This window comes from Thamnophis elegans, chromosome 15 (assembly GCF_009769535.1).
Source record: "Thamnophis elegans isolate rThaEle1 chromosome 15, rThaEle1.pri, whole genome shotgun sequence".
NCBI classification, from domain to species: Eukaryota; Metazoa; Chordata; class Lepidosauria; order Squamata; family Colubridae; genus Thamnophis; species Thamnophis elegans.
In genome coordinates this window covers 28,004,505-28,016,778 of record NC_045555.1, presented here as the reverse complement: position 1 = coordinate 28,016,778, position 12,274 = coordinate 28,004,505, and the positions used below count along the sequence as shown (strand labels likewise).

General features: G+C 41.6%; 1 protein-coding gene across 1 annotated transcript in view; it reads left to right on the top strand.

Moving 5' to 3' along the window:
* Window positions 1-11,470, top strand: part of FAM13C (family with sequence similarity 13 member C) — a 55,517-nt gene extending 44,047 nt beyond the window's left edge. The window contains exons 10-13 of the mRNA XM_032232315.1: window positions 432-527; window positions 1,284-1,462; window positions 2,564-2,665; window positions 5,789-11,470. Coding sequence (XP_032088206.1) covers window positions 432-527; window positions 1,284-1,462; window positions 2,564-2,665; window positions 5,789-5,912 — 501 coding nt within the window. The 3' untranslated portion in view covers window positions 5,913-11,470. The remainder of the gene's footprint in view (window positions 1-431; window positions 528-1,283; window positions 1,463-2,563; window positions 2,666-5,788) is intronic.
* The last annotated feature ends 804 nt before the right edge of the window (window positions 11,471-12,274 follow it).

Below are 12,274 nucleotides of genomic sequence, written 5' to 3'. Positions count from 1 at the left end.
CAAGGTACTACAAATCACAAACTTATGTCTTATCTTTTTAAATTCTTGGAGGGAAAAAAATCATTGTGTGCAAGGGAAATATAGAGTCAGTTCTGATAAACTGTTTATTTTATCAAAGTGTAGAACAATATTAAAATTAGGACAAACGATATCCCGTCAGCACAGAAGTATGACTGTGTTTTGTGCCTCACATTCCTCATGTTGGAATTTAAAAATCCACATAGAGCAGGGGTGTCCAAACTTGGGAACTTTAAGACTTGTGGACTTCGACTCGACATGGCTGGCTGGGGAATTCTGGGAGTTGAAGTCGACAAATCTTAAAGTTCCCAAGTTTGGACACCCCTGACATAGAGACTTCCATTGACAGATTGTGACTTTTAAGAAGACATTTCAGGTGTTTCTTCAGAGCCAACCTTACTTTTTCTTTCTAGGTTAACCAGCAAGACAGGAGTTTGATGAAGCCTCTTTATGAAAGATACAGAATTATAAAGCAGCTTCTATCAGCACCCTCTTTGATTACAACTATTGTAAGTCTCGTGAGGATTGTGTGAAGAAATGCACCACATCAGATGATGTTTCTTGTAGGCTCTCTTCAGGTTGTGTGTTAGCTTTTGTTTTATGCATAAGGGTCTCGTCACTACATTTATTCTTCAGGAAATAAAACCCAGGGAACTTACTTGGACATACTTTCAAATAAGGCTGGATTGGGATCACTGGTTTGTAGTATCAAAGTAATCTCTGCCCAATTCTTAACCGTTATGGATAGTGCATGCTGTTGGTGACCGCTGGGGTGTAGATATAATTGTGGTTACTTGCATGGAGAAAGCCCATTGCTCAGTTATTCTTTCTTCTGAAAGAATTTCATTAAAGACAGTCAGAACTGAAGAAGTTTCTTGGGTGAGAAGCAAAACATTTTCAAGGTAAAAAAAAAACCAAGAAAATCAATTTCCCTTTGGAAAAGCATCTTTGGGACATCCATTAAGGATAATTAGTCTCTGAGAACAACAAACATATATCTCAGAAAGTGTTAGACACGGTGCTAAAGTGTGATTTATTTACACTTCTAATAATGAGGACTAAGACCTTTCATAAGTGCCTGCAGCTTCTAACACAAGGAAAGCCTTAGGCAACCAACATTTCTAATACTTGAATAGAAACCAAGCCAGTCTGTTTATTCATATAATTTTTACCCTCTGGAATGAATGTTCTAGTCTCCTTCATATGAATGATGGGTGGGTAGGGAGTGAGGGACCCTGATAACTCTTGTTCCCTGTTCCAAGCAGGAGGAGGAAGATTCTGATGAAGAACCTCAGAGTAGTTCCACTAGGTCCCTCTACGGGCCTCTTCAGGCACAGATGGATCACTCGGATGAGGAGAATGAACCCGCCTTAGTTTCACCTCAGGGTGAAAAGAAAGTGCTGAAACAGCCAGCCCTCATGTCCAATTTACATGAGGCCACCATGTGAGTGTCATTTTCCCCCTTGTTGAAATGACAATGCACCGGTTGGCATCGGGGATTTTGTTTGTTTATCAATCAAGCTTATTAAATCATAGGAAAGAGTAGTGAAAAGAAGTGCCATCATTCACTTTGTTGATTGTGTTCAGAGTGATCATTAGGGCACAATACAAATCTGCACAATTGGTGTAAATTTTATTTATTTATTTTTAATTTGTCAACAAGTACAAGGAAACAAGTATGAAAATGCATGAAAATAAATGGATATAAATAAGCAAAACATAGCCATAAACACATAAAAAGAGTACATATAAATGGGGACAGTAGGAGAGGGATGCTGGGCACGCTGATGCACTTATGCATGCCGCCTTAAAGACCTCTTAAGAAATGTGTAAGGTCCAAGGTAGACAGCTGAAGGTCAAAGGAATGGGTGTTAGAGGAACTAACAACAGGATCAGGTAGGGGGTTCCAGACATTTACTACTCTATTGCTGAAATCGTTTTTCCTGCAGTCAAGATTAGAACGGATTAGATTTAGTTTGTATCTATTGATTGTTCTTGTCTTATTGCAGTTGAAGTAAAAGTAGCCATTAACAGGTAGGACAGGACATTGGGGCAGATTATCTTGTGCACTAAGCTCAGGTTGGAATGTAGATGGCGTAGTTCAAGATTATCCAGACCTAAAATTTCAAGCCTGGTGGTACACGGGATTTTATGACGAGCAGAGGAGTTGAGTACTCTTCTTGTAAAATACCTCTGATCCTTCTGTAATGTTTTAATGTCCGAAATGCAGTGTGGGTTCCAGGCAGGTGAACAGCATTCAAGGATAGGTCTGGCAAAGGTTTTGTATGCCTCTGAACTCATCTCCTCCTCCTACCAAGTAATCATAAATACACAACTCATTTTTTTTACACAGTTTTGAACTCACTAGGAACTAGATAGGCAATCTTTTCTAAGAAGCAGTTGGGTGCATCCATCTCAAGGAGCGTCTCCAGGGGCAGCCGATCATGCAACATTGCTTGTTTGGGACCCTGATTTGCTCAACCATCCATCCCCTTAGGAGTTTCCCAATCCTTCAGATCTTAAAATTCCAGTTCTTCTTTTGCAGGCCTGTCCTTCTGGATCATCTCAGAGAAACTAGAGCTGACAAGAAAAGGATAAGGAAAGTACTACGGGAATTTGAGGAAGAGTTCTTTAGACAAACAGGAAGGTGAGACAGCTGCGTGCATGTTGAATCTGAATCACAGATGGGCAGATCCTGATTTAAGCCACTGTAAACCTCCCCCAAATAACGATTCACCACAGGAAGTTTGCAATGGGTTGGAAGAATCACTGCATTGGCTTGTTAGTATTTTCCAGGCTTGCGATAACCAAGAAAGGTATTAATGTTTTCTTCATTGAAACTGGGGTAGATTGCACCAGAGATGAGTTCCTACCAGTACAGTTTGGTTCAGCCATATAGGTAGTAACTCCGGTGGACATGTGACCGTACTGGTTCTATTCTCGGCGGTGCCATCTTTATTTTCTGTTCTGCACATGCGCAGAGCAATCTTCATTGAAAAAATGTAATTTTGCCCCCCTTTTTTTAATGGTGTGCACATGCCAGTCCCATGCCTTTTGTTGCAAAAATTGAGGTGTTTTTCCCTTCCCCCAGCCTCCAGAAGCACTCTGCAGGCTTCAGCAGGGCTGGGGGAACAGGAAAATGCCACACTTTTTGTGACAAATGGCCCATCTCTGGGCCCTCTCTGGGACTGACATGCACACACCATTAAAAAAAGGGGGGGGATTATATTTTTTCAATTTTTGCCATTTTCCACCCATTTTTCACAAAAAACAGGGGCATTTTTCCCTTTCCCCCCTATCCCTGCTGATGCCTGCAGAGTGTTTCTGGGGGCTGGGGAGGATCAAAACTTTTTTCCTTTCTAGGTAGTTTCCAGATGCTCCCTTAGCTCCGGTGAGGTTGGAGCCCCACACCCCTGTCAAAACTTTTTGCCACCGTTTCCATGGGCATGGCTTGGTGAGGGGGAAGGTCATGTGACTGAGTGTGCATGAGTGACATCAAGTTGGCCATGCCCACTCAGTCACATGCCCCACATTTAGCCACGCCCACTGAACCATTAGTAAAAATTGTTGAAACCCATCCCTGGATTGCACTTTTCGATTCCAGCCATTTTGATTCCTGAACAGTATAATGGCAGAAAGTAGCCATCTGCAAATGTGTGAAATAGGAAGAATGGTTCTTTCAGTCTGACAGCTGGTGTTCCTGGAAATGATAACATTTTTATCCTCAGAGCACATGAGCAACTGGTAGGAGAGCACTGAGGTCACAATGCAGACTTTGGAGATTGCCATTCTGCAGGATTATTTGCATGTCACTTACAACTTCGGCAATCTTCTGAAAAGAAGCTAGATGAAAAGAGCTTTGAAACCAACTCATTTTTTTCAAGTTCTACCCTACTTTTTGACCTGCAGGGGCCTCAGGTAGGAAAAAATAATAGAAAATGGTTGAAATACATAAATAATATGATATCATCAACCACCAACTCAAAAGATCTAATAGAAGAGGCAGTCTTGACTCCTCCTTAACTTTGCAGCAATAAGTAACATGCATGTGTGCTTGACAAATGGGCTTTGAAAATTGGGGGCATAAATAAGAAAGGATCCCCTTCCCAAATATAGTACCTAGAAAGCAGGGGTGGGTTTCAAAGTTTTTTATACTGGTTTGGTGGGCCTGGCTAAATGGGGAGGCATGTGACTGAGTAGGTGTGGTCAACTTGATGTCCCTCACGCCCACTCAGTCACATGACCCTCCCCCTCACCAAGCCATGCCCATGGAAACAGTGGCAAAAAGTTTTGACAGGGAGGGAGACTCCAACCTTGCTGGAACTAAGGGAGAGCCTGCAAACTACCCAGTAAGAAAAAAAGGTTTTGTCCTCCACCGCCCCCCCAGGAACACTCTGCAGGCTTCAGCAGGGCTGGGGAAGGGAAAAACACCTGTTTTTTTGCAAAAAATGACCAAATCTGTGGCACTTCTCTGGGACTGACATGCGCACACCATTAAAAAAGGGGGGAAATGACATTTTTTCAACAAAGGTTGTTCTGCGCATGTGCAGAACAGAAAATAAAGATGGCGGTGTGGAGGATAGAACTGGTATGGTCACATGTCCACCAGCGTTACTACCTATCCGGCCAGTCTGTACCGTACCTGTAGGAACCCACCTCTGCTAGAAAGGATCATATCAAGTGGGTGCATGCCATTTATAACTAGAAGAGGTAGCTCTTTTGCAAAGTGTGGGCGACTCTGTTGACTCACCCCCAAAGAAATCATTTTCACTGGGCGCACCATGCTTAACATCAGTTCTTAGAGACATAACTTATTTTTCCACCATCATCTCTGGTGGGGGAGAAATTCACAAGAATTATGAGCTTTGAGGATATTATTGGGGCAATGATGGCTTCCATTACTTGTTTCCCCCCTCCCTTTTCTGAAGCTGATAATTCACCCCTCCCCCTTGAGGAGAGCAGGAAATAGAGGCTTGGCCAGGAATTGTCCTCTTGTGGGTCTAGCTAAGCCTCAACCCATCCCTTGTGATGATTTGCAGTTTTTATTAGCAATGTATACTTGCTGCCATTCAGGTCAGGGCCATCTTAACAGCATTATGGGCCCCCGAGCAAAGCAGTTTACTAGAGCCCCTACGACAACTACTCACAGAAATAAAAATATGAATGGTCAACAAAATTAAACATGTATTTGCATATACATATATTAGTATTAATTTAAAAGCAGTAAAATGTAATACATATGTTGCTGTATTTATATGATACAAGGTGCATTGAAGGGTTAACAGACACAGATCAGTATGGGGCCCTTATGCTCGTGGGGCCCATGGGCAAGTGCCCATCAGCCCAAGTGTTAAGACAGCCCTAAAGAAAAGCCCCAGAAGAGAAAGTGGAACTGTCTGCCTCACAGGATATCTATAGCCTTTTGGCTAAGACGCTGAGCTTGTTGATCAGAAAGGTCGGCGGTTCGAATCCCTAGTATAGGTCTCCTGCGTGAGCAGAGGGTTGGACAAGATGACCTTGAAGGTCCCTTCCAACTCTGTTACTGTTAATCTTGAGACCAATTTTTGCAAATAAACATCTAAATCTCCTGGGATTGGAGGGGTGGCAGATATTTCCTTGGTTGTAATTCAGATTTTGTTCACTCCCCTGCCCTCTCTCGACTCCTCTGGCTAAAGCAATGCATGATTGGTCTCCTGGTCGGAGGGACATTGTGAATTCTTGATGCTTTCTTTCTTGCTGAGGTCTGAATGCCCATTTTCTTGTTTTTCAGGATTCCCCAGAAGGAAGACCGGATCTCCGTTTCAGAGGAATATTTGCAGTACAAGCACATCAAGGCCAAACTCCGCCTCCTGGAGGTTCTCATCAGCAAACACGATGTCCCCAAAACCATCTGAAGCCAGTAAAACTTCCTGATGTGAGGAAAGAGAATGCCTGGCTCTTTCTGCCCAGTGATTTGCTTTTGCGCTTCCTTAAGGTGATAATGCTCAGGTGAGCACAGCAGAAAGGTCACAGAGCAGGCGTGAGACTGCCCAAAAAAGGAGTGACTGGATCGAGGACAGGCTCTTTCCTGTGAATTCTCTCCTATTTCCAGAGTCTGTTTTCACCTGGACATTTGCCTGCTGCTGAGCTAAAGGGAAGCCCTATGCAATTTCAAGAAGGTGGCTTGGGAAGCTCTTGGGTCTCTGAAAGCTCTGCTGGAATGTATTTTGGATACTTGATTTCCAAACTATCTGGCCACCATCATTTGAACAACAATTCTCAAAACATTGGAAGGGAAAAGGAGTAAGCAAGATGAGGTGTTTCTTTGATCCGGGTTTCCCAGAGGGAAGCCCATGTGTTGTATACAGTTGAGCTTTGTTGGTATGTCCAAAATTATGAATTCTAGAAGGGCAAAACCTCATAATTATGAAATCCAAGTTCAATTAACCCTTCAAAACTAATTGCACAATCTCCCCTATGCCTGAGATATTCCAGCAATCTTACCAAGAACCACAAAATGACAAGTCTCTTGTGAGTTGTTTGCCCTTCCGGCATTGCAATCTCACGAGATTCGTAGATTCAGGGAGATTTTCCAAGATTCAGTAATCTTGTGAAAGGGCCAATTCAGGAATCTTGGTATCACCCACTGCCTGCCTCTCACCACTTTTTGGCAAGAATGCTATAATTCCACACAAGGAGCGACACCAAGCATTGACATCTGATGAAAGCTGTCACGATGTCCTACTCATCAGGATGTGATGAATAATGTAACATGGGTTAGTCACCCAAATTGCAATTGCAAATCAGAATACATGGTGCTAAAGTACAGAGTTCAGCTGTTGAGAATCTTCATCTTTTTCCATCTTCCTTTCTCTTTCCGGTAAACAAGAAGGCAGCATTTGGTGCTTTTGATGCAAAGACATGAGCAATGCTTAGTGAAATTCTCACAATAATTCTTACAAAAATGTTCAAGGGCCAGTAGGGAGCATTTGGGCTATGAGACCAGTTCTCAGTCCCCAGGACTAAATTATGCAATAATTTTTAAAAGGGTGGGTGAACTGTTGTTCTGTGCGCATTGAAGGAATTTTTTGGGGGAAAATGCAGTTGTTTGCAGATTTCAGCTTGCTGTAGAGAGAATTTAGGGTGCGAAGTTGCTCCCAAAGCTGGATCAGTTTTGTGTTTATCCAGCTGAAGTGTTTATACTGCAATTTCCCTCTCTGTTATGGACATCAGCATATCTGCGTTCTGTGTTTTTACCACTTCTGCTTTTCTTAAATAGGGATTGGGTGGATTAGGACATAAAGCTTTTTGATGGGTTGTATTGAGAAGCCCAGCAATTGGAAAGTCATCTGTATGCATTTCCCCTGTCTTGCAGAGGCATATATTTTAGTTAAACCTTGGGTCAATTGATGTTCAAGAGATGTCTCCTTCCCAAAGTGGCCTTGTTCTGCTCTGCCACTCATGTACTCTGGGAAAGGTTCTGGATGCTGCAAAGACACGTAGAATGTTCAGTCCTGTGGCTGAAGTGATGGAGGCTGTGGAAGTGATGGAGAAGCCCTGAGAAGGGGAATGTTTTATTCAGACAGGGAGGGCATCATTTGGAAAATAGCTGGATGGGTTCTTGTACTCTTTCTTACTGAAGGAACAGGTTATCTTCTGAACTATTGACTCTGCAGGCAGCTAACGAGATTGGCCTAGTTTCCTGATTTTGCACGAAGTGTACAACTACCTTTAACTGAGTGATAGAGTTCTCTTCGGTTTGCATTGTGATGTCTACTAAGAGTGTACAAACATGGACTCATAGGGAAAATGCAGTGTCAAGTGGACCAATTTCTCTCTTGGACACTTCAACTCTGCTTTCTGACTTTATAAAATTGGTCTGAGCTTTATCATAGGAACCACTCTGCTGAAACAAAAATACTAGTTTATCCAGCCTCCAGGATGACTTGGGGGTTTATGGGTGTCTAAAAATACATTTGCATTTGTGTGTGAGTTTAAGTGGGCATGTAGGTGTGCTGACTAATTCTCTTCCATCCCAGAGCCAGGATTTGGGAAAAACCATACCTCCCCATCTGTTCCATAAAACCAAGAAGGACCTATGCTCTTTTGGGTTTAAGCTGCCTATGGGAAGCTGGCAGGGGTTAAAATTCCACCAGCCCCATCCACTCTATAAAAGTCCAGAGGGAATCTAATGCCATATGAAGGACTATACTGTGGATTCTCACCTGTTGTTTAGAATAGGGGTCACCAACCTTTCGGACTTCAGGGAACACTAAATTCATAATTTTAAATCCTGTGGATCACAAATATGAATTAGCGATGGGATGGGGTCCTTCAGGCACTTAGCTTGGCCGCCTGTTAGCGGAAAGAAGTGCCTGGGGTCATGATGTCTCTCTAAGCTCAGCTGTGTGACCATGTCCTGTTCCAAGTGCCAGGGCTCCATACAAGCAGGAAGGTTGGTGGGACTTTTAAAACAACCCCTGCAAGTTTGGAAGGTTCATCCCCTCCCCAGCTGTAGAAATCTCTTCTGTTTTATCATTGTGCATGCTGGCATGGAGGTTACTCCCTGTATAATTGGTAATCATTAAGTTATTGGCTACTTTTTAATGGCTCAGGGCCATCCTTTGATGTTAGTTTGGGAGAAGGTCATCCAGATATGGAAGGGTGAAGGGTGGAGGAGTTAACCGCTGTATTAAGCATGTTAGTGTGGCTATTTTAGATATGAATCCAAAGTTTCAGGTGAAGTTTGCTTGTGATACTTGATTATCACCATCTTTCCCATTCTTGCATCTTGATGATGGGTCGCATTAAACTCCATCATCCCTAAAGCCTATGACAGTTGTAGACGAGGAATATTGAGAAGATACTTTTGTAGAGTATCTTTGGAAATTTAGACCTGTGCCTTAAAGTTTGACTTGGTACCCGTAACTAATTATAATCAACTAGAAAACAATGTGAACTAAAGGTATACATGATAGTCATATATAGTCTTCAATAAACGTGTCCCCTCCCTATCCCAGATATCTTCAGTTGCCCAAACTCCCCATCTTTGAGCAAGAATTCTTTGAGGAAACTCATATATGAAGACAAGAATGCCTTGTAAGAGCAGAACAAAAGTGCTAGTGCCCCATTATTTTAAAGTTCTTTTAAATTAGACATTGCCGTGCATCTTCTAGAACAAATCTCTCACCAGCGATGGTTGAAATTGGTTTAGTGGGTAAATATGCTTTGAGCTTGCTTTGCAAGAAAACAGATTTGAAAATGCAACAACATTGACTGTCTTATTGTTGGAAGCTCCATCCTTCTTGGGGTGGTTTGTGACACGGGTATTGTCAGTTTTTCAGTACTTTAGATTGTAATATGGCTGAAAGCAACAGCAAGAGAAATTCACCCTCACAAGCTGTATGTTTCCAATCAGTGGCTGCAGAGCCTAAATCCTGCCGTGTGTTTACGTCAGTTGCTGGCTTTCCACACTCAGTGGGAAGATACTTTAATATGGTTGTTCTCACTTTCATTATCCTTCGTTGTGATTTTGGACCTTATTTCTCCATGCTTCTCTTTCTCCCAGTTGGGTTTGTCCATTTGTTTGTGTTTTCTGATTAATGTTGTGGTACTTGCTTTGCTCGTGAGCTCATGGGCTGCCACAGCCAACAGGATAATGTGCCCACTGGTCACATCCAGAGTTCCTGGATAAAGTAACTTTCCCAAGGGAATACAAGAGCAAAACAACACAAATAATTGTTTAGCTGTATACTATTTCTGAAGTAAATGTTAACATGAGAAGTGATTTGGTGGGACTCTGCTTGATATATACAAATATCTGGAGCTTATTTATTTTAGGAGTAGAAAATATAAGTGTTTCACAGGTCAGAGTTACGTGCCTTCCCTTCTGAGAATAATGTACTTATGCATTAAGAAGCTAAAAAATAAATAAATGCAGTCCACACCGCAGTTTTCCTATCTCATATCTGTGGATGGGAAAAGAATATCTGTTCACCAAAGGAATGACTTTCCGGCTATGGAAAGGAACATACAACAGATACTGAGACAGTAGGAAAAGTTTAATAAAACTCCTTAATAAAAGGAGTTTAAAGTCCGTTGAAGAGTGGCAAGGTTGTGTGAGGCTCCCACGTGACAAAAAAGATGACCGTAGCAACTTTGTCCTTTCTGATCACTCTCAGCCCAAGACATTTTAATCAGATTAATGGGGATAAAACCAAACACTTCTCTCATTTTAATCCCTGTAGCATTTCTGTTTTGACCTTTCCATGCACCACCAAACACAAGGGATGAATTCAGAAGGACGCAAATTAATCAGGAAAAAGTTGTGGGCTAAAAAGGTGTGTTTAGCAGAACTTTAGTGCAGAAATTAAGTAGTGAGAATCAATTTTTGGCACAGTTTGACACAGTTTTTAAGAAGGAAGATTAGGCATTTACGGGGTGGGAGTGGGTGGGTGGGGGAGGAACCCTTAAACAGGAAAGAGTAGCCAATACATTTCAGGATAAGGAATTGTAAACTACCCCATCCTCTTCAAAAGAAACCTCCACGACTTGGTTGAAAGTAACCAAAACGAAACAAACTATTTGGTGGTCCATTCTAATCTTTATTTGTGTAGCACTTTTCTGTAGCACAATACTATAAAATGTTGCTTTTTATGATTACCAAAGCTTGTTTGAAAGCATGCACTTTGTAGGATCTTAATATTTCACATGTGATGATCGCCAAGGTACTCTGTTATAGTGATAATAGTTTATTGCATTATGATGTATGCAGATATTTAATCTTAAGTGTCATGGTTACGAATGGTGGATGGTTGGGTTTTCTAATTTGGTTTACTGTAGGCTAGAATAATATATACATGGCTGGTTCGTGCCAAATTGAGGTTACAAAGGAATAGATTTTATAAGCGAGTTATTCTCACAGCTTAAAATAGATCACTTCTATACGGAGCATGACTGGGGTGGACAATCAGGAGGCATCCCAAGGAACACAGGTTTAATGTCAAGCAGATTCAAAGAAGACTCCAGGAAGAGAAGTGTACTGTCTTTAGCCTTTGGGGTTCATCTCTTTGTAACGATGACACGCAAAGGAGAGGCAGAGCCCTTGGTCTTATCATTCTGCTGCCCTAGACGAAGGAGGAGTCCCACAAGCAAAGAGAGATGTGGGAGAGGACAGGAGCAGGTGACATGTTCCTGGGTGGAGGGCAATGATTTCAAAACATCAGAAATGGTGAGGGAGGCCAGGGAGATATCCCTCCAACCAGAGTTTCATGCAAACACTGGGCAGGGTCTACTGTTCTTTCTGCTACAGGGTCATCAAGGAAGGCATTGGATGAATTCCATTATCCACCAACCTTGTCTGTAGGTCACTATATGTAAAAGTTGAAGCATGATTTCTAAAAAAGAAAAAAAGAAAAAAAAGAGTAGGGGGGGAGGAATCTTTTAATGATTTGGGAATGGTCCATGTCCCATAACTAAACTAAGTGGACTTTTTTGTTTGTTTGTATGTTTGTTTGTTTCTATGGCAATAGATGTTTTAGTGTCGTTGGCTGCATCATTTATAACTGAACCAGAATGGTCTCCTTCATAAATCTGTTTTAATTAAAACTCATGTCAGAGCAACAGGAACAGATACACAAGTATTTGAAGTTTACAAACTACATCTTTGATAAGGGAAAATGCTGTCATGACATGTGTACAGTTGCTATTAAAATGCCATCTATATATTCTATATGATTGTATAATATTTTATACAACAGTACAAATAAAATATTTTTCTATTATGATGAAACACAGGTCTTCCGTTTGTTTGTTAGCTCATATAAATAACATAAATAACACTGTCAAACGACACATTGGAAGTGCTGACAATTTCTCTTTTCCTAGGCTTGTGAGAGTTAATCATGCTGCCATTATTACACCTGTTCATGCTGTTTAGAAATATTCCAGTTAAGTTGTTCAGTAGGTTAAAATGAATGCATATTTAAACACCATTTAGAAGCCAGGAAATTTTATTTTACTCAAGCTTGTTTATATAGATTTGTTACATTTGGCAGTATGGAGAGAGGAGGGACAAATTAACACCAATTGCAGCACTTAGATGTATAAATGGTTGCTAGGGAAAAAAAGAAAAGAAAACTAAAATACCCTCAAGATTTTGAACAGTTGAAAGCAGTGGCGGATCAGGAGGGGAGGAAACATGGGAAATATCAAAGGGCAGAACTACATGTTACACAGGGCGGCTGCACAGGTAATACTGTCTCCATGTGGGGCTCCT